The sequence below is a fragment of the Tachysurus vachellii genome, chromosome 12, assembly GCF_030014155.1.
Source record: "Tachysurus vachellii isolate PV-2020 chromosome 12, HZAU_Pvac_v1, whole genome shotgun sequence".
NCBI lineage: Eukaryota > Metazoa > Chordata > Actinopteri > Siluriformes > Bagridae > Tachysurus > Tachysurus vachellii.
The window spans coordinates 18,825,500-18,848,262 of NC_083471.1; the positions used below are offsets into that span (position 1 = coordinate 18,825,500).

General features: G+C 36.1%; 1 protein-coding gene across 1 annotated transcript in view; it reads left to right on the forward strand.

The window, feature by feature from the left end:
• The first annotated feature begins 233 nt into the window (after positions 1-233).
• Positions 234-22,763, forward strand: part of si:dkey-40c11.2 (drebrin-like protein B) — a 36,638-nt gene continuing 14,108 nt past the window's right edge. The window contains exons 1-4 of the mRNA XM_060884314.1: positions 234-446; positions 17,774-17,829; positions 18,342-18,454; positions 19,529-19,603. Coding sequence (XP_060740297.1) covers positions 361-446; positions 17,774-17,829; positions 18,342-18,454; positions 19,529-19,603 — 330 coding nt within the window. The 5' untranslated portion in view covers positions 234-360. The remainder of the gene's footprint in view (positions 447-17,773; positions 17,830-18,341; positions 18,455-19,528; positions 19,604-22,763) is intronic.

Consider the following 22,763-nt stretch of genomic DNA (forward strand, 5'->3'; position numbering starts at 1 on the left):
TTCTTTTCTGGTAGCCAATGTGACTGATACCTCTTGTTTGTATGGCATTGAACAAAATGTGTATTTTGAGTTTGTCTTTTTGCATTAAAAAAAAATAATAATTTCATCCCCAAGCCCTATATTGTTCAACTTTGTTTGGTTTAAACCCTGGGTTTGAGGCGGTGGTGGGCGTGGCTTTAGTGCGCAAGGCTGCCCTTTCCAAACGTCCCCGCCCACTTCACACATTACGTTAGGATTGATGAAGTCCAGCTCAACTCCCTGACACTTCCCATCAGTCCGCGAATGCCTGTGGATCTATAGGCTAGACTGGATAGTTAGGCTTTGTTGAAAACAAGAAAACAAGAGCCGCAGAGCTTCAGGATGCAAGCAATAAACTTGGACACGTTCAGCCTGTCGCTGCTCACCGCCAAAGAGGACATCCTGAACGGGCGCGCATCCACAGACTGGTACGGTGTAATCCTTCAGTATTCCTTAATCCACACCCTCATAGTGTCGTACTACATGTATATATAGATATATAAAGAAAATACTGTGTTGTACAGTGTATAGTTTTTGAACATTGCGTTACTTGAACATTGCGCAGCTACTTTCTTCCATTGCGCTGCGCAATAACAGTTTCCTAAAGAGTGTGTGTTAGAGAGAGAGGGCTGAAAATGGGGTTTTGTTTTGTGTTTAGAAATTGTATGAACGGATTTTGAACAAAATACCATCCAAATGGAGACATGCAAATGACCAGTATGAAGTTAAGAATTAGCTGAATGCTGTCTGTAATCATTCATGCTCAGTCAGATTATAATGCATAATTTCTAGAAATGGTCTTTGTTCTTTGTACACTGTTGCATGCTAACTTCTATTCCAGCTCTCTTCACACCTGAATACACGTTTATAGAGCTGATCTAAGATAATGAATATAAAACTGGACTGACTGTCCCTCAGGACTGGGCTGGGAACAGACTGCATTAGAGGGTCCAGCTACAGGAAATATTTATTGCCATATAAATCACATTCTTGTTTCTTTTCCTTGAGTGGTTTTAAAGAGAGAAATAATCCATGTGTGGCTGTGTCTTTATATGTCTACGAGCATGTCTAAGCATTAGAACTGTACCCTGTATTTAAGTGGTCATCCTGTGGTCTTCCTGTCCTGCATACAATGGGGGAAAAGGCATTAATTCAGATTTTGAGGGTGCTGGCTTGTGTTTAGGCTTGTTAGGTTATGTCTCCCGTCATAAATACAGACCGGTTATTAACTTTTTCAGACTGTTATCATACCTCATTATGTATAAGCCCACAGCATCAAATAGATTTGCATAAGAAACTGGTTCACATCTATTGTATGCTTGCACTTAAATGATGTTTTATAATTAAGATCAAAATTAAGTCAGTGTTGTATAAAGTGTGTCCACACATTTCTTAATCAAAGGGGATAATGTAGACTTATGGGCCATACAGTAGGTGATCTGTGCTAATAAAATCACTCTGCAGCAGTGCTGCCAAAATGCACTAGGAGTCATCAGAATCAGAATCAGGTTTATTGGCAAGTGTGTTGACACACACAAGGAATATGGGTCCAGTTGTTTGTGACTCTCAAAAGTACAGACATAAATAACACTATACTATACAAACTATACAAGACAATGCAGATGATGAGATACAATATAGACAGAATGAGTATTAATTATGAATATAGAATATGAATGATCAGTTATGTACATAAAGTGTGGGAGTGCAAATAACAATATTGTGCAATATTATGCTTTTGTACAATATATAGCAGCAGAAGTGTGTGTAATTTATACAGATGATTTGATGACTATATAATATAACAGGGAATATAACAAACTGATTTGCATATTCACAATTGTTATGATAATTTTCATACTAAAATATGATACTGGTTAAAGGATTTTCTGAAGACATGTAGTACAGTAGAATGTATCATTAGAATAAAAAATACTATATTATAAGTTATGATGATATAAATAGTTTGGCACCACAAACAATTAACTTTATTTAAAAAAAGGAAATAGACATAAGGAAATAAATGTGTTACAGTAAATAAAAAAATTAAAATAAAGAAGTGCAGGAGTGGGACAGACAATGGTGATCAGTGATTGGTCATTGAGAAACAGTGGTGATCATTGATTGGTCATTGATAAACAATGGTAATCAGTGATTGGTCATTGAGAAACAAAGGTGATCAGTGATTGGTCATTGCAAAACAACAGTGATTAGTTATTGGTCATTGCGAAACAATAGTGCTTCGTCACTAGGTTCAGAGGCTTGTGCAAGTCACTGGCAGTGAGTCGACAACCTGGACAGTTGTATCAAAATAAAAGTTGCTTAACAGGTCTATAGATTTCCAGATCTAACAAAAAATCAGCAAGCAAAAACAAAAAAATGCAGTTCTAGCAAGTCCATAATCTTTATAGATTTAAAGATACATTTCTTACTGGGTATAATCTTTGGAGTAAATTATAAATATGTCATCATGTTATCTCATGTTAGCACTAATGTTTATAAACATTTCTGAAAAATAACTTAATGTCTACACAGAAATCCTGTCAGATTGGCTGTAGCTGGTAGCTTGCAGTAATGCTGAAATTTATGGCCATTTATAAATATACCTTAAAGCTTTTGTGAATATAACTTATCACCTTCTTGTAATCCTGTCAGATCAAGATGAAGTGAGTTTTTTTGCCACTGTCAAATCTGCCTTGTTCATTTAGGGATCCTAACATAAATCTGAGACAGTAAGCTAATCTGTAATTGCAGGTGAAGTCCAAGGAAGAAACCCTGCCAAATGGTATAAATGTAATGTAAATGTAAACCCTGAATGAACAGGATAACACAAGAATGAACAGGATTCTGATTTACAACGTTGTCATACATCAAAACTAGCAGGAATAGCTTTTAGCCTTTATTATTATAATCACACATACATTACAGCACAGTGGAATACTTTTTGTCACATATCCCAGCTGAGGAAGTTGGGGTCAGAGCACAGGGGCAGCTATGATACAGCACCCTTGGAGCAGAGACGGTTAAGGGCCTTGCTTAATTGCCCAACAGTGGCAGTTTTGCGGTGCTGGGGCTTGAACCCCAACCTTCTGATCAACAACAAAGTTCCTTAACCAGTTGAGTCACCACTGCCCAAAGTTCAAATGATGTCGCAGCTTCAGCTGTGTGGAAACAAACTAACAAACTACAGGTATTGTTACTAAAACTAACAAACTACAGGTATTATACAGGTATAACGTTCTTCTTTTTCATATGAATACAACATGCACCAAACAATATTCCGTTTCTGTATACATCTAACAAAACACTGATAGAACTCGACTTGCTTGTTAAGCTCATGTTAGCTAGCATTTTCTGGGTATTTATTACATTATTTCACTAAAAGAACCTTGTAAAATTAAACAGATGCAACTTTCCTCCTGCTGCCATGGCTACCCAAAAACTTGTAACATTAACAAGACTGAATTCCCCTCATCAACATTCTTTAGATGGGAAAAAGGAGGTGATTGGCAGTATTCGTTGATAAAAGCAGTATTCATTGTTTAATACATGTTTAGTTATAACACAATACATTAACTTTAACTAACATTTAACTTACAGATGCCCCATGAGCCAAGACCCAAAAGATTCAGGCAGCTCCCACTCTGTTTTTCCACAAGGTTAATCTCCGTGGAAACAGGCAGGGAAACAGACAGGAGAGCTTGAAATTACTTGAGTCTATCAAGTCCATTCATGTGTTGCTGCTCTGTGCTATCCAGTGGAAACTTGAACAGTCATAGTCTGTTTTTTTTTTTTTTGCATTACTACTGACAGTCACCAAGAGGACCAGGATCACTGAAATGAGACTAATTGCTCCATGAGCAGGATGTAAAACACACTCTGGTGATACTGTATGCTCTGAGTTTATTCTGAGCTAAGTACAAACAGTTCAAAAGTATTTCCATAGTTTTATTTTATTTTTTATTCCATTTCCTCTTTATTGCTGCTTTTTTCCACCTCAGAAAAAGATGATGGAGAACAAATGGTGGCATTTACGTTCAGATTTTTCTTTAAAAAGTTTGTGCTTGTAACTGTGGCACACCTAGCTTATAAAAGACTGTTGACAAAAGCAAGCATTTTTAAACTTTATCCCTTTATGTATACTTCTTTGGCGTTGCTTAAAAATTTTATGTTGAAGCCTGTAACAGAGTTTGTGTCCCTATTAGTAGGAGGTTCAAATCTAGCCTTTTGAGCAATGAAGAACACTTAATTATCCAATAAAGCCTTTTCCCCTTGTGCAAGTGTTACTAATTAAGTGTGATATTTGATGAATACTAGGAAATATAGTTAAAGATCCTGTGCTGTAGCTGTTTTTTTTGCTATTTATACACTCAGTTTGACTAGTGTAGTTACATACAGTCTCTGAATGTGAACATTCCTTTTCTGCTTACTGACATGTCTCAGTTCTTTCCACTCTTAAAAATCCTGCCAGAGCTAAATTTAGTTCTGGTGCTGAACAATCAGATTTGCTTATTTCGATGCGCGATAAGATTTCTCACTCAGTTGTTTTTCTCCAGCATCAACCAAAAAAATGTAAGTCCTTCATATTTGATTACAAATGGTGTCAGCTATCTTCAGTATCATATGAATTTCTTGACCAGCATCATCATATTTTAACACAATACTGCTGGCTTTAACAAGGCTTTTTCTGCATCTGGTGGAAAACGTATGTGTCCAAGTAAGTGGGTGTTTGGCAAGTTTTTTCTTCACAACTCAACAGTTTGCTCTGTGTGTCAGTTACAAAGTGTCAACATCAGTTATTTCCAACAGTTAATCAATAATACAGTATAAAATACAGTATTTATACTAATACAGTATAAAAAAATACAGTATAAAAACATTTAGTTTCGGTGTAACTGAAACTTGCTCTTTATTTCTAGCCTGACCAGCCTGTTATCGACCAAATCTGTTTCTTTTAGGTATGAAGTTTGTCAGTCATCTGAGGCAGGCGGTGTTATTGCTTGAGTGACTAACTTAACAAACTTATCTCTCAAAAGTTGCATATTTAATTCTTGTCTTTGTTGTTTTGGACTCTTAAGAGATAACAAAAAAATGCAGAGCCCTACAGTATATTTCTCCCTATTTTCTTTTACATCTGTGTGCTGTTTTTACTCTAATATATCAGTCAAACATCTCACCCATTTATACAACCTTTTTTTTTTTCATTTTCAACCATTCTGTTATGGGTTCTCATCCATTAAAAAATCTCAACATTTTTGTCACCACATTAGCATCATGTTGCTTTAAACACCTGTTAGTCTGACATTTGAATATGAAAGTTTAAATAGCTTCCTATCACACAACAATAACATTTCATTTGAATTCGCATTTCTTACAGTGGTAATAGTGAGATCTTTGTTTTTCTGTTTACTGACTTATCTGTGCTCATGAAAATAGCAGGGTTTACTTTCAGTCTGGCTCACATTTTGGTCACTTTAGCTGCCAGATCTAATGCTGGATCATGGCCTAATGCATGATTAAGATGTAATCGTCCTGAGTTTACTCTAATGACACATTACCTGGAAATGTGTTCATGTGCAATACAATTTATAGTGACATTTTAAAAAAAGTCCTTGTTACACTATTACAAAAGTAATAATAATGCAATAGGTTAGACTAGACTTTTATCTGTGTGATAAATTATAGTCTGAATGATTGTGCACCATAATTACACAATTGTGACACAGTTCTCACACTAGCAAGAAGTATCTCAAGCAGCTTTGGTAAATTATTGTGAGGGAAACATATGACATATTGTGGGCTAGATTCCTGTTCTCCACTTTGATGACATCATTGGGATGACGGCATGTGTTAGCCAGATGCGACTAGCAGTTGTGTGTTAAACCAACTTTGCCATGCTAACCAGAATATAGGAACTGCACTGAAGCTACCTTGCAGACTGGCTCAGAATCCTGTGCTTCATATAGTCCCAAAGTACTTTTGCATGATTAGGGCTTTTGCTGTCTGATACTAAAATGCTGTACTGATTCTTTTAAATTGTGAACTTAAAATTTATCAGATAGTACAGTTTTGTAGTCTCAGACCTATAATATCCAATGACCCTGTTTTATTTTTGTTTTTATTTTTATTTTATTTAATTCATCAGACTATTGGCTATTTGGTGGCAGTTAGTTAGCAACCTTATGTATCCTGGGCGATTATCGTCGATGATTGAAATTATATTTTTCCATATCATCCAGCCCTAATGATGATGCAATCACAGTACAGTCAGTTCTAGATACTTAAAAACCCTTTATATAAATTAACAAAAAATTAATACATAACATAATTTGCACATGCAAACATTTTTCCAAATATGAAAGGTTCTGCTTTATTATTTTCACTCTTACATATGGTAAATGAACCCTTTCTGTTTGTGAATCACATCACATTATTGAGTCTCTTTTGGTCCTCCTTTATACAGAACATTTGATACAGATTATAGCTCCAGTAAGGCTTGTTGAAATTCAGGCACTGCATTTTCTGTGTTGCTTCAAGGAAGGGCTTCTTTCAGCATCCTCCTCTTGTAGATTGACTTTTACAAACCGACATGTGGAAATACTCAATTCATCTGTCCAGTCATGGCAGGGTTTAAAGCATTCAGAAACATGGACAATACTTCATAGTCCTTAACTTCAAAGAGTATTGCTATATTTCTCCATGTTGATGTTACATAATAATTACAAGACAATATATGCGTGTGAAGATTATGACTTGTGATCAGGGTCTTAATGCTTGTGATGTTATTCTTGCTTTCATTTAAATGTTATCTAGCAAACCCACTCATTTTTACCAATTTTCAATTGCAGTTGGCATTCAATTGCAGGATGCAAGAGTTGGTTACACAATTATAATGGGTTAATAAATTCCATTCACCCACTCCAAACAGAGCAGTGCGTATTTGCGGGGTTGTTAACAATCATGCTAGTGATATCCGCCTCTTAGCCCATTGTCAGGAGGCACCATGCTGTGCTCAAATTTCCTCTCTGCTACTTTGAACTGGTGCGTCGGTGTGGCTACAGTGGCCGATGTTTGGTGTCTTGTCAGCAGTATAACCAATAGATAGAAGTTTTAGTAGATATAACTAAATAGATAGAACCTGATAGACGTTTTTTGACCAGACACTTTTGTTTAGAATGGCTAGAAAGACGTGCGGGTGAGTCTGCTGCTGGGTCAGTTAAAAACAAATAGAAAGAGTCTAAGCACTATATACAGGAGACAAGCTGGATAAAGAATAACGAAATCAAATATCCTGGAGCATTTAAAGGGTGGGTCATTGAGCATCCATTGACCTTGCACAACCTGAGTGTCTTAACTCAAGTATCCTGAACATGATTTGGTGCCAAGCCTGTTATTTTTTTAGACATCATTTAATCCAAGTTAAAATTTAATAACCTAACCACTGAGAGGAATATTATAGAACATGTTTGAATAAGCATAAATTTACAAATATTACTATGAGAATAAATAAGGAGTATAGCTCCAGGAAGACACATACTGTGAAGACTGGCATTTCATTTTAGCAAAACCCTCAAACCTGCATGTGTCCATGGAAATTTTCTGTTTAAACCATTAGCTCAAGTGGATGTCCCTAAACACAGGAGTGATTTTTTCAAAATGCAGAATTGATTAGATGATTTATATAGGGATATCAAGCATGCTGCAACTTGTTTGGTTTTAGCTCCACTTGAATGTTTCTTGAGTGAATGCCAATGTAACCTCACACTGCCTATAAATCATTGTTCCACATTATTATACAGATAATTATTAATTAAACTTTAATTACATGTCTTCAAGAGGACACACTCCTTATTGTGTTCTTTCATTGAACTCACCGAAAACATTTGGCAGAGTAAACTTTGCTTCAAAGTATTATATTTTTCCCATGTGGATTTTCCTAATATGGGTGTGGCATTTGTCTTGAGCGGTATCACCCATGACATGGTTGCGTAAGACTGATTTAAACATAATAAAAGTTAAGAACCAAATAAAAGCACTTGCTAGAATATGCAACCTTGGAAAGGCAAGAGCAGAAAGTACATAAGCACATTTACACAGTGAATAAAAGCCATGCGGAGGAGAATATGAAGTGATGAGTGATGAGCACCACCCAAAAGTCTCAAAGGTTTTGGTGACTGATTAGTCAACTAACTAGTCACATTATAACCTTCAAGTTGTTATATAAGACAATGAATTCAGTTGCTACACAACAATATTAAAATATGCCCTAGCACGTCTGTGGCTTTTAATTCATATGTTGCAGTAGCAATATCTTGTAATGTATCTTATGTGCACAGCTGTAAGATTTTGCATTATTTTGAGGCAAAATTGTGACTTTCAAAGCAAAATGCCTGTCATTCTTTCCATAAATTAAATCTAAGAACATGAATGAAGAACAAAACCAGACATGTTTCTGATCGGTGCTGAGATTCCCTCACTGTGTACTGCTTGTAAGTTGTTTACCACACTAGATTGTCTGGTGGGCAGAGTTGGTAAAACTGTGTGCTTCCTGTGATGTGATTGTTTGATATGATATGCAATAGTTAGATTGTTGCTGGACTATCATGATTAACTTCACCATCTGAAACCAGAAATATTTTACTTGCACAGCTGACAAAAGACTTTTGTCTGAAATGTACACTTTCTTTGGAAACTATGCTTCATTTTTTTACTACATCTCAGTCATTACTCAGTCATTACTGCGCTACATGGCAGCTATTTCCTGGATTCAGTACTGTGTTAAAATGGCTATAAAGCTAAATGCTTGTAATGGACAAATGTTGACTGTAGATGCTGGATACTTAAGGCAGAGTAAAAGCAGGCATCCAGAGAAAAACAGACATTGAAAATGTGTAGATAAATTTTGCATTCCATAGCTGTGTAGGACAGATTTTGTACAGGAAATGCCAGAGCTGTCCCAGTGGAGTCTTCTCTAGAAGAGGCCCAGTGACCTCCCAGTTCCAGTTTATCCAGGAAAGGATCCTACTGTATGGTACATAACCCACTGAAGGCCTCAACGTTACCACTACAGAGTTGAAACTAGACAAAGAGTTTATTCATGGTACTGAATTGTATTTGCTTTGCTACACTTCTTTTAATTAGATGTTTTCTAATAAACATCTGTACAGGTTCATGCAAGACTTCTTACTGCAGCCAAGCTTATGATGCTTACAACCTGGGGTGTTCTTGTTGACATAACAGAATGGAAATTAAGAATTACGTACCTTACATATATTAGAAGTAATATGAAAGCATACAAAGCTACTACAGGCTGATAAAGGATGAAAGACAAGTTGCCTCGGGGCTCAAGCTTTCATCACCTTCTTTTTACTGAGAGAGAGCTTGTGGAAGACCCAGATAAATGGTTCCTGTGTAATTGTCTGTCCTTTGCAATGAGAAAACCACTTAAGTAAAGTAATTATGGTAGTTTCCTTACTAACTGGAGAGATAAGTGTCCCACAATGAGATCGTGGAGCAGAGATAAAAGATTTTAATAATGGATTACGATTCAGAAGTATGGTGTCTTGTTCATGTAACTCTGTAAATATACCTGTACAGTATGTAACAATATGAGCTCAAAACATAAAGCAGTAAAATACAGGCACAGTTTAAAATATTTGGTAAGAGAGACAACAATGTCCACATACATACATGTTATGGTTATGTGACCTAGTAAAGATCAAGAACCCTTGGCCACACAACATAAACAAAGCACTTATCTAGGTCAAAACATTCATATGTAATACATTGTGGTGTATGCATGGACTTTTTAGTGTGAGAACCACATAAAGACATGCCCATCTCAGATCCCTTATCTGATGAGAAACTATCCGCAGATGACCTCTGGCAAAATTACTTAACAGACCTAGTATATGCTCAGAAATTTTATACTGTCTAAACAGTGTGTGTTTGTTTACTCTCGTTTTGATACCTTAAAAAATATCTTTTATTAAGAAAAATCATAAAACTTGCATGAACATACAGAAGATTAACATGAGTGTCAAACCTTTCTGTACATCTATCACACACAGCTATTAACATCTACACTTACATATGAAAGGTAGTTCACAGGGTTTAGGTTCAGGTTTCACACTGCAGTGCTACTGTGTGCAGACGTTTAATCAATAGATGTAACTGAAGACTTCTTGCTCCTCTTTCATCACACTATTCTGTAAGCACACCCTTTGTCCTCTGTTAACAAGTTTAAAACAGACATTTGCTGCCAGCAAATCAGCATAACAAAAATGATCAGTTTTGTCCTTTTTTGTTATGTTTTTTAGTTCTTAACTATTGTTCTTTATTAGCACCTGGCTACTTACCTCATACAGTATTTAGTGCATAATTAGCTAGTTGAAATGTATAATAATTGAAATTTATAATATACCTAGAAATATATTGAATAATTGAATAAATAAATGCATTTCAGTGTTTCAGATTTTATCATCTGAAGGTTTTCCTGTGCTTCACTGAGTGTTCACTGAGATGTCAGTGTCAAAGTTCAAATAATTCTATGATTGTCAAATTTTCTGAATTGTTGCAAGTTTAATTTAAAATGACTATAAAATGAAACATGTGCAAAGATGTGCTAATAGTGTTAAATAATTATGAAAATAACTTAAAATAGCTTTAAAAAAACTAGCAGCTAGCATAACAATAGCTAATTAGCTAGCAATGTCTCTATGGTGAGGTTCAAACTTTCCTGCTTATGTTTTAGCAGAAGGTACGACTATATGTATGCTATCTATAGCAATATGTTCATGTGAGGCCATGTTTACTCATCAAATGACCCATTATACTCCACAGCTATGCATATATTGATATTTGGAGCAGATGGGAATGAATTATATTGGTGCCATTGGAAAGATTACATTTTTGTCTCATTTTTGGAGCAGCCAACTTTTAATTTATTTCTGCCTGAATAATCAGGATTTTTTGTCTCATTTAGTGGTTTAGAAAAAAAATAATTTGTTAATAATAATAATAATAATAATAATAATAATAATAATAATAATAATAATGTCCCCACAAGGTTAACATGGTCCTTGTATCCCAATAGGTACATTTTACTCTCACTGAGATAAAAAATCTAATCTTACAAATGGTGAAAAAAATGTTTATTTCACTTTAGAAAATCTCTGTGAACCCTGAATGTAAACAGGCCTCTTGGTTCATCCCCCTGCTGAGTTCTGCCTCCGCTCCCGTTTGCCCTTTGGCACGCTTTGCAGTTTATTTGTTCATTGTACATTAACAGTTTGGTTACAATTTCCATCCCCCCTTACCAAATTCCAGTAAAGTTTCCCTTTTCACCCCTTGATCTTTACCAGTTTTATTTTTCCCCCCCACATTTTCTCCTGAAACTATAGTTATTTTTGTGTTGACTTCATATTTCTCTTGCGTGTCATAAACATCTTTCAGTCTCACCTTTCCAGCTCATTGTCTCATTCTTTAAACTCATTACATCTCCTCTATGATCTCACATTGTTGTGTATGGTGAAAGAAGTTCCCTCTCAGGAAGCCCATTCATTCCTTTGTCGCTCTAGAAGTAGCTGCTGTTTTAACAGATTTTCCACCGAGGGGATTTATCTCTCTTAAAAAGGCAGTCAGCTTTAGTACTTTTCAGCCGAAATGATATGTAAAAAAAGCCACCAAATGCTCTATTTTTTGTCTTGTTCCACTGTTAGACTTAGTGCTGGTGTACAATCATAAGGTTATGGTTATACATGTGTGTAGTACCTTGTGTTTTTGAATGTTTATTAAATATAATGTAACCTGTAAATATTTTAGAACAAGAATAAATAATTTTAGCTATACAGTTATTCTGTCACTTTCACTTTATCATCTGTTCTTCCATGTTACTGTGGAGAAAAAAGAAAACTTCTGAATGCTACAAAGTGCTGACACTCAAGACTGCACGTATAAATGTTAAATAATCTCCTTAGAAGAGACCTTTCTTTGTTAAATTAAAAAAAAGTCTTGATCAATTTACTGACTTGTTTCTATAATGTTAACATTTTAGAATTTGTGCATAACCAATTGTTTGATCTACAGCTGGAACTAGTGTCCGTTCTGTAGTTATAGACAATTAATAAGCTTCTGACCAGTCAAAAAACAGGAACTCAACAGTGCTGTAGAATTAGGTGATATTAAAGGTCATAACCTTAAAACCAAATGTTCTATTGTACATTGTTAACACAAATTATATTAAGCCAAAGCCTACTGGTGAATAAGTCAAACCGTATCACCATTATTCTATTGTAAGTCAATATGTTAAACCATAACACCTTTATTCCATTGACAAGTTTGATGAAAATAAAAAGATGTGAGAAACACTGTGTTGTGTTTAATATTTTAGCATTAGCCAGAAGCAAAGCTCTAGTCAGAGATTCTGGAGGGGATCTTATGATTGCCAGACTGCTAGCAGTCCTGTTTCTCAGAAGGTACATGAACAAAGCATTTTTCAGTTGTAACTTCAGGGATTGTCTTGCTAGATGCTATATTAGGTATCATTATTATCCTCTCCAAATTGAACTCAATATAATCTGGGGTTTGGTGTGCAATGACTAAGCATTAGCAGATATTAATATTGCAATATGTATGCCTTAGGCAGTCTGTTTGTGCTTCTGCAAGCTTCTTTCTTGCTATTATGTCTCATTATTAAATGGAGATCTGTGTCTGGTGGGGTTTATGGTGATTGGCCTGCAGGGTATCAGGCTGGAGCTTGCACAGGTTCAAGCAAGGCCAGAGCCTGGAGTCCTGTTCTCTGTTCCCTGGCCACAACTAAGCCCATAGATTTACTCTTAAATGACCAGGAACTGCATTTATGTAAACACTAAAAACTGTTTTACAATTTTCCTCTTGCTTGGTAACTCCTGGACTCTCGTGAGTGAATTTTACCTCTTAGTTGCTGTTTAATGCTCAGTTTTAGACATGGCTCTTTAAAGACCACACCATGATTCTCTAAGCCAAAATGCTATTTGTCAACAGTCAAGAATTTGAATTGCAAATGTGGTTGTGGGACAGTGATGTCAGGAGTAACGTATAAAGAATTCCTTGTTGAATTGTGAACCTTTCCAGGTACATTGTAACCTGCTTCAGTAGCCTAGGTATGTAACCAAGTAGCATTACATTATGAATAGATAATGTGGTCTTAAAATGCACACAATATGCATATGGATAGGTGGCATGCCAGTGGGGTATTTTTGCATCACATTAGCTCATTAAAATGTCCATTCCATCCTTTTCTACACCCTGCTACACACATTCTCTCTATACACAGACATCTGTAAGAATAAAATAACGGATTACCCGATGATTCCTCTACACGTCTGTTTAAATATATACAGACATAACCGGGCAAAAATGTTCCCTTTTCTCCTTGGAGCTGTTGAATCGTCTGAATATGATTCAAAATGTTAGCAGCAGATGTTTTCTAGCTTTACTTACTGTACATGGAATGATTCCATCAGAATAAGAAGTTTATGCACATTACTTGTCAGCAAACTTTTTTTTATTTAGAGTTTTCAGAAAGGACAGAAGCATTCAGTCAATCCGAGACACAGGAAGCATACAATGCAAGGGGGTGACCACTAATTCCCATTTTTGGCATAATCATCAAGAAAAGAGGAAATGAGTGATGTTGAATGCTATGTCTCAGAGATCTGTGCTGCGATAGACTGCTATAAATAGTATTTGGGGGCCCCAGGTCAGTACCAAGGCATCAGGCGCATATTTACAGCTGTGTCAAGACAGGACAGAGAGGCTAATGCAAAAAGAAGGAGAGTTTGATGAGAATTTCATCACATTCAGTGTAACGTATTAAAAGTTTTCCTGTGTGAGCATAAGGATTCCACTTAAAGGCTTAAACAATTTTTCAGAGCAAATCCACACTATATAATAAGGATATGAATAACATAAAAATGTGTGGAAAACCAATGTTGCCTCTTTAGCTCCCAGATTTTTCTCTCTTGTCTTTCTTTTTCGTGTTTCTGATCTGTATGCATTCCAGTTTTCCAAAACCCCTCTGCTTCTGAGCACAGAGGTGTATGGTGTGGGTTATGGAACTGTTTTTCTCATCAGGTCGAAAGCTGCATGTGTGAAGAGAGGAAGTCTGAGCCACAGATTTTTATTTATTTTTTTTTTTTGCTCAATGACCTCCGTCTACTGTTGTAGACGGAGTTTCAATCTGTTTCATCCTGTCTAGTAGGATAACCACATTCAACTGACTTCAGTCTTAAAAAAACATTTGAAAAACCTAAATTCTGTCAATTCCCAACTATAGTCCATTCCTCACAGATGCTGCTGCTAATTCTCTTGTATCTCTGTCCCACCCTTGTTCCCTCACTGGATCTCATGCATAAATGCTACACAAATCCAATCCTAGCCCTGAAGCATCTGTGAGCTGTTTGCAAGCCTTAACTCACATGAGGTAATGACATCTTACCATGTTGTGAAACACCCAGCTGCAACACGCCTTAACAGCTGTATCTGTTCCCTATGATATGGCTATATCTCCCTTGGTGAGGATAAGGAAAATCACAGGGTTATTTCAGGGGCACGACTGAACAGCGTTTCATGCAGGATCACAAGCAGTGAAATAATAACCGACTACTTATGCTAGATCACCTTTCAAAAGTACAAATCAGCAGCATCAGCTGATGCACATGTATTCAGAATCATTCTCCCTTGGATCAGCCTTTGTGCTTTAAGATGTCGTTAAAGGAAAATGCATGAATAGACTAAACCCACGTTGCGTGTTCATTCAAATGCGCCCAAGGTGTGCGTTGTCTAGCTGACGTCATGGATCCTGTCGCCAAGGAGATATCACTCTAGCCTGAAAGTGTTATACCACAGACACAGACTGTTGGTGCACATTTACTATGTCATTGTTTGTAGGTGTGTGTGGTCCTCACAGAATAGGCACTGACTGCAATAATACACCATAACATTAGGGAGGATCATTAAAACCTGTCAACATTAGTGTACATTCATCACAACACTGAAAGAACCACTGTGAGCCCAAGACAGACTATTAAATATTATTCGGGGGATAAGATTTCCAGGCAGATGTCTGTCAAGCAGTGTTGCTGGTGGTATTAATAATTCATTTTTATGGTATAAACATGCACACAATGTTGTTACACTAAATACTCATAGATCTTATTTTAATACAAACTGATTGTTTTGACCTTATACTTAGAAGCTTTGCTTCTCTGAAGTTCTTTTAAACATCATCCATATTTTATTTTCTGCATTTTAGACGAGAAAAAATACTGTCCCTACAATAAATGACAAAATCTTCAACAATATGTAACATTTGGACAGGATATATATTACCTGAGGTTATTTGTATCATATACTTAATTTATAAAAGCTATCAGTCATGTTAGTAAAAAAAAGGTACTGCCATTACACATTTGAATAGGATTAAAATCCCAAAGATTAACCAGTAACAATTGCAATATATTACCTTTCCATGTAAAACTAATTCTGTCCAAATAAGGCTTTAGTTAAAACTTGTTTTAAATGATTACCAAGGCTTTATGAGGATTTAGCTGATGCTTTCTGGCCACATGTTAAATGTGACATCACATCCTAGCATTGTGTATAACAGTTTTAGTTCTTAACAAATGACTTTCTTTAGTCCTCGGGTTTCCCAAGTCAAGGCATGTAGAATTCATTAATCCAAGCCACCATATGGCCGAGGCTCAGGAGGGATTTACAAGACTACTTTTAAAGATGTAAACTTTGCTGATAATAATACTTGAAAATGAAGCCTAATGTAACTATAACTGTTTATTTGAATACGATTAAACATGCTTTCTTGATGAGGTTTAAGAGCGTTTTTAAAACGTGTATGTTGATTCGGTTTCATATTCACAAAGCTGGTACTTGGTTCTTCTTAGGAACATTCATTATTTACAGCCTGCTGCTAGCATTTTAGCTAGAATTTCCCCACTTACCACCTGTCTCAGCGCTCACAACACAGTAACAGTTTACTTGTTACCTCTCTCACACCCCCTTGTTATTAAGTTTAAGAACAGTGGAGTTAAAGCAACCGAACTGCAAACCAATCCATGTGTGTGTGTGTTTGTGTGTGTGTGAGGGAGGAGGGGTGTGTGTGGTTGGACGGTTAATGTCTAGGCATTGTGTCAGAGACAGGGGTCATCATTTGGATGTCTTCCAGTGAGCACAGGCCTGGTGGACATTCGGACAACAATGACAACATACTTGTTTCTTGTTCACTCATTATGCATGAATCGACATATGACACGGATCTATGTGTAACACAAGCTCTATCTTCTGTGGATGTGTCTTCAGTAGTAGCACCTGAGCGTTATGCAATCTCCTTAAACTGGGTGCTGGGGACATTTAGGGGTCAATGGAGTGTAGCTAGGGTTTGTTTTTTACTTAGATGAAATCATAACCCACTAATATTAAATCTATTATATTAAAAATTGGGTTTTTATATTTATTAGCCAAGGGTTTATTTGATAAAACCTTGAGAGATTCAAGAAGCAACCAGTAAACAAGGTTCCTTTTTATCTATAATTAGCCCCATAAACTCCCAGACATGTGGCTGCTTAACCATCCTCTTAGTTTTGCTTGTAGTTACTAATAAATCTGATTGAAAATACTAAAAAATACTATCTCAGATATATTAATATTAGAATAATAACTGTAGAGTTTAAAGGGTCAAATTATGTGTAACTTTGTGTTAAAAATACAAAAAAACACACACATCATGAGATAAAACCAAAATAGATTTGTAAGCTAATTTTCATTAAATACTACCTACTGCCCAAAACATAAATAAGCCATGGGAAGGAAATCAGTGTGGTTTGGCATGGAGTGACATTATACATAATATCCTAGCTCTAGACCTGTAACATCCTGTCATATCTAGTTGCAAACAGAAAAAAATGTCCTAAAAACTACTGGATGATTCATCTCATATATCTGTGGCCTATCTATTGTTCTGTTGGTGCTCAAAGCAAAACACTTTCTCAGATTTTGAAATCGTTCTCTGATCAAGCACAAACAAGAATGGCTTTACAGTAGCCCTGACTGACACCTGCGACCTGCGTTCAAATGCTTTCTTTGGATTCCACACACTACAATTATGTGAGTTATTAGCCCTGGTGTCTTAAGAGAACACAGACGCACCAGCTTTGACTTGAACCTGTCAGATGTGCATACTCAGGCAAGTCTTTGCTAATACAGCGAAGTCAAGGCCTGCAGCCTATGCAAAGTTTAATTGATGCTCCCAAGGGCCAAACATGCAGGATAACCTAAAGAGCATATAGAAGAAAGCTAACCTGTGAGAAAATTCAGTACTGTATTCATCTACCTACCCCAGGGATGGGTCAGGTGGTTTTGTTAGGGTTCTGTCTCGGTGTGTATATTAAAATGCTAAACGTGTGGTGCAGATTGAGACATTATGAATGGTGTGTCGGGTGTGTAAAAGCATATGGTCCTTACAGCTGCCTGCCCACTCACTACATTCCAGTGATCTGACGTTAGCATGGATGAAGCACTAGTTAGTCACAACCTTTACTTTTAAGGAGAATCTAGGAAGTGCACCAGAGTCCTGTTGTAGTCTGTAATGTGGTTATAACAAGCAATTATAATGAAGATCATAATATAATTAAACAGAACTCAAGTTCAGCTTTGTAAAAAAAAAATAATAAAAAGTTATAAAGTTTTCTCTTTTTTTCAGGGCGTTGTTTGCGTATGATGGATTCACCAACAATCTGAAGCTCTTTGATTCTGGAAGTAAGATCACAACAGTGTGAATATGCATGTTTTGGTTTTTTTTTTGTTCTTTTCATTTTTACAGAAGATTTCATTAATTAATCAGTTTCTTATGTTCCAAATATTTTGTTTATTATAGAAATGTGTTCATTAATATTCATGCAATTTTGAAAATGCAAAAAAATTGCATAAGGTGGAAACATTTCCCATGAGCCTCTGGTTCATATTATGACAGCATTTGATATTTTGTTTGAGATCATTTAAAGGATACATTTCTACAGTGTAGAAACATTGCTTTCGGTGTATGTTTAAATGATTGAAATGGCAATCTGACTAATTGTGGTTAATAGCAAGCAAATTATCTTGATATAAGATTTGTTTTATAATAAAGAGTTCAGATAAAATAGAGATAAAATTGTCAGAATAATTTATAATCTCTATTTTATAATAAAGAGTTAAGATAAAATAGAGATAAAATTGTCAGAATAATTTATAATCTCTTTTCTTATCCCAAAATTTTCATCTCTCTGTAGATGGAGGCTTGACAGAATTGGCCCAGAAGTTTCACATTGCCAAACCGATGTACGGACTGTGCAGAATTGCACTGCCTGGTGTGGAACAGTCACGGATAATCCTTATCTGCTGGGTAAGCTGAATGGATATGAACAGAGAAGTCTGATTTCAGATAGTTTACATTGTGGTCTCAGTTCAGATAGATTTAGATGCAGCTTTTCTGATTGCAGTAAAGCATTAAAGCCTGGCATTTGTACCACACTACTTTGAGATCACATTTATTTATTCCCATTGGATGTGAAATCTCGATTCTCTTCTCCCATTGGTCCTTCGTTGGGGTGTGAGCTTAATGTGGCTTCACATTGGTTGATACAGAAAGATCTTTGGAAAGGCTGTTTTTAAGGAGGGATGTATGTGAGGGTCCTGTTGATGAGATATGTCAATGGGTTTTTCCTCACAAAAGGGCTTTGACCCCAGACGGTTTGTAACTGAAGTAGCTCAAATACACTCGCATGCTCGCAAAGCATGCTGGGATCCTTCTTAGTAACCTCCCCTACACTGGTTGCCTGGACAACAGGTCAGGAATGCTGTGTTCCAGGTCAGAGGTGGCATCTGTAGCCAGTCAGGCGATGCAGAGAAGAAGGGGTGGTGGCTTTAGTGACCTGCTCACAGTACAATTAAAAACATTGTGTGTGTCAGATAACTCCACATATAAACACTTATTCTATTTAACTTAAACAAATTCTGATTTTGTTTCCTTTATAGTGCATGAGATAAAGCTACACATCTTCCTTTTTCTTCATGATAATTTCAAGCCATGTCCTCCTACACGTTGTTATCTCTTCCAACTTAATCGCAGGCATCTTGCTACATGAGTATTTTTGTGTACTAATCATGTCTAGATTAATCTAGGAGATTCTGAAGTTTCAGCGGAACTAGAAGTTATTTCCTGTTTAATATCCGTATGCAGTGAATCAGAACTCTCAGTGAATCAGCATATCTGATGATGTGCTTATTCAGTTCTGCAGAATACATAAATACAATGAAAATATTATTCAGTAACTGCCCTTGCTCTAGATAATATAATCCTTTATCAGTGTTGTGAATGTACTTGCAGACTGTAAATGTTTCTGTTAATGAAACTGTTTCTGTTATTCCATGCTATGAAAAGCTTTAACTCAGAACTACATCTAACTGCATTGCACAGGTTGGAGAAGATGTGGAAGAGTTTCGAAGGACAGAATGTGCAAGTCATGTACCTGCAGTCAGAAGCTTCTTTAAGGTAACTCATTTCCATTCGTTCTTTCTTCTTGCTTAATCATCTTCTCTCTTTCTCTCGCTTGCTTTGCTCTCTCTCTCTCTCTCTCTCTCTCTCTCTCTCTCTCTCTCTCTCTTTCTCTCTCATTCACATAACATACAAAATGATGTGCTACTGTTACCCAGCAATTCATCATAAAATCCTATTGCATATATTGCAATAGGATTTTATGATGAATTGCTATTGCATATATTGCACTTTTTAGTCCTTTCACAGATATAATGAAATATAACACAAGAAATAGAGTGCCATTGTTTAACCACACTGTAGATATGTGGGTCATGTGAAATTTAAGTCTAAATTCAGAAGTGGTTTTGTGAAATTGTGTGAAAGAGGATCGTATAAAAACATTCTTTTGCCACGTTGCTGATTGCTGATTTTGCTAGGAAGTTGAAATTTAGTATTTTTATTCATTTTATCTGATGTAATCTTTCCTTTTCCTTTTATTTTTAGTAACAGTATTATTAACTTTAAGAAAAAATAATATCACATGCATTTCATGGTTGTTTCTATTCTTGACTACTTCAGGAAGACTTATATTGTACTTCAGGTATACATTTCCATCTTCAGCAGTGCCCGGTGATTACAGATTTTAGATTAGGGCAGGATGACATTTATAATGGTATAGACAACAATGAGAGTCTATTACACTTGGCTTGTGCTATTGGTTAGTATCTACTGAATCTTTAGAATAATAGTTTTACTTTTATTACCCGAAATAGGCAGTTGAGAGTTAACAGAATAGAGTCAACCAGCATTTACTCTAGCACCATATTTAGCTGTATTCCAGGTAATATCATTACCCAGAGTAGGTTTCAGCAAAATTTCCAAACCCCCACTACATCTCAAACCACACAAAAAAACCTTGAATTAGCCCAAATATATGGCCAATTGAAAAAGGGTGGGAAATAAGTATTTCAACATTTTTATCCAATCCATAATTCAGATTTTTATCTGCTTGGAAAGTACAGTAGCTTACAATAGAAATTATTTTGTGCATCACAGACCCAGTCTCTGCACTTACACTTTACCTTTGTGTGGAAATGCTTTAGATTTATTTTTATTAATTTTGGCCACATAGTGTTTTTAAACTAGCCCAATATATCATTAACATCCTGGTCCGCCACTGAGCAAGGAGTTCTAACTCAATAGACTCCTATTATCATCTTCTTGTAGTCTCTATTTTTTACCATTAACAATAATAACTCTATAGCAATAATAACTCTGTAGAGGATTTGCTCAATCAGCCACAAGAGCATTAGTGAGGTCAGATGCTGATGTTGGGTGAGGAGGCCTGGGGTGCAGTCAGCTTATTCCAGTTTATATTAAAGTTGTTCACTGTGGTTGAATTCAAAACTCAGGACACTTACATTTAGCCAACTAGCTAATTATATATGTGTAGTAGCCTGGAAAACATACCAGCTATCACTATTCCACTAAAAAATAAATTTTTATCTAAAGTTAAATTGACCAAAAATTACAGTTAAAGTTACATTTATTTAGCTGCGTATATTCACAACTTGACTTTAATAGGAAAAAGTTTATAATCAAAAAGATATAGTTGCCTAGTTACATTTGTACATTTATTCCACACAATACATTTATTCCAAAGTGATAACATTGACTAATGGGATGTAATTGTGAACAGACATGATGGTTAAAAAAAGGTCTAATAATATCTATAGAAATGTTTCCCAGAGAGCTTTTTTACTGCAAGGAGACATCTGAGGGCATGTTCTAATCAACCGCAGACTGATAGCTGGATGCGCTCAGTGATATTTAACTGTATGTTCTAAATAAATGTTTGGATTTCCTCAGCTCCGGAATGATTTAAGCCCTGGTTTTAGTGAAGGAAGTTGTGTTGCTGTACACTGCTAAGAATAATACTTTATGCCCTGTTGTTGCCATAAACACAGACAAAACATGACACTTATAATTTAGTTTTGTGCTTCTTAAAACAGCAACAGAATGTTCTCCTGGTATTAAAATACCAATACATGGAATTCATTATAGAATCCCAATAATCAGCTCAGTTCACATCTGCATTTGTAAGCATTTAGGATTTGCATGAGTAAGGGGGCAACGTTCCTTTGTTTGTTTTTATATATCCTGTGTGTGTGTGTATGTGTGTGTGTGTGTCCTTCTGGAATGTTCTATCATCCTCTGTATACTCTATTTTCCCTTTCTTCTATCTCTTTAAACGAATAATTACAGTCTTCACGCTGCAGTTCTGAATACAAAAGCCAGACATGATAGGAGTGAGCTAGAAGACATGTGTACACACACAAAACACAAACACACACACAGACATGAACATACACACAACACAAACACACACACACACAAGCATGCACATGCACAAACACACACACAGACACACACAGACACACACACAGCCTGTATGAGCCCAGGCCCAGAGATCACTGTTGATAAAAACAAGAGAAAGAGGGAGGTAAGAGGTGTGAAATGATAATGAAGTCATTGTACTCTCTTCCAATGAAATGAAATGTCTATTCATCACACTAAGTGTGTTGATCTTCAGGTGAGATTGATGATTGCCCAGTGACATGTCCTCTATTCATATGTTTGTCGCAGCACGTCTGCTTCTTCTGTGTTTGAGCACGTGTGAGCGAGTTGTATTTGTTTGAAATTGGCTTTGTGAATGTGCTAAAAACGAACAGTCAGATTGCACAGGCTTGTCCGGGTGTGATAAGCTTGCTGTACTAACTTGAGCAACTGTGATTTTTTGGCTTGAGAAGCATGGGAAAGAAATTAAGATCTTTTAGAAATACAACAAGCAAACTGGCCAGTTATTGGGTTTTTTCGATACTTTCAGCTGTTAATAATCATGTTCTGATGGGTACAATACCACAGGTTAGCTTTGGGAACATAGTATCAATAGGATTTTGAATCAGTAATAGATCCTATCTAGTTGTCAAGTGAGAATGTTTTTATGTCTGCCAGAAAACATGGTGCCTGCTACTTTAAGACTGAAAAATAGACTTAAACAAAGTCTGTTGTGTCTCATAATCTTATAATATACTGACATATCTTGCTGATGTGGTAGCCTAGTTGTTAAGGTGCTGGGCTACCAATCGGAAGGTTGTGAGTTTGATTCCCACGT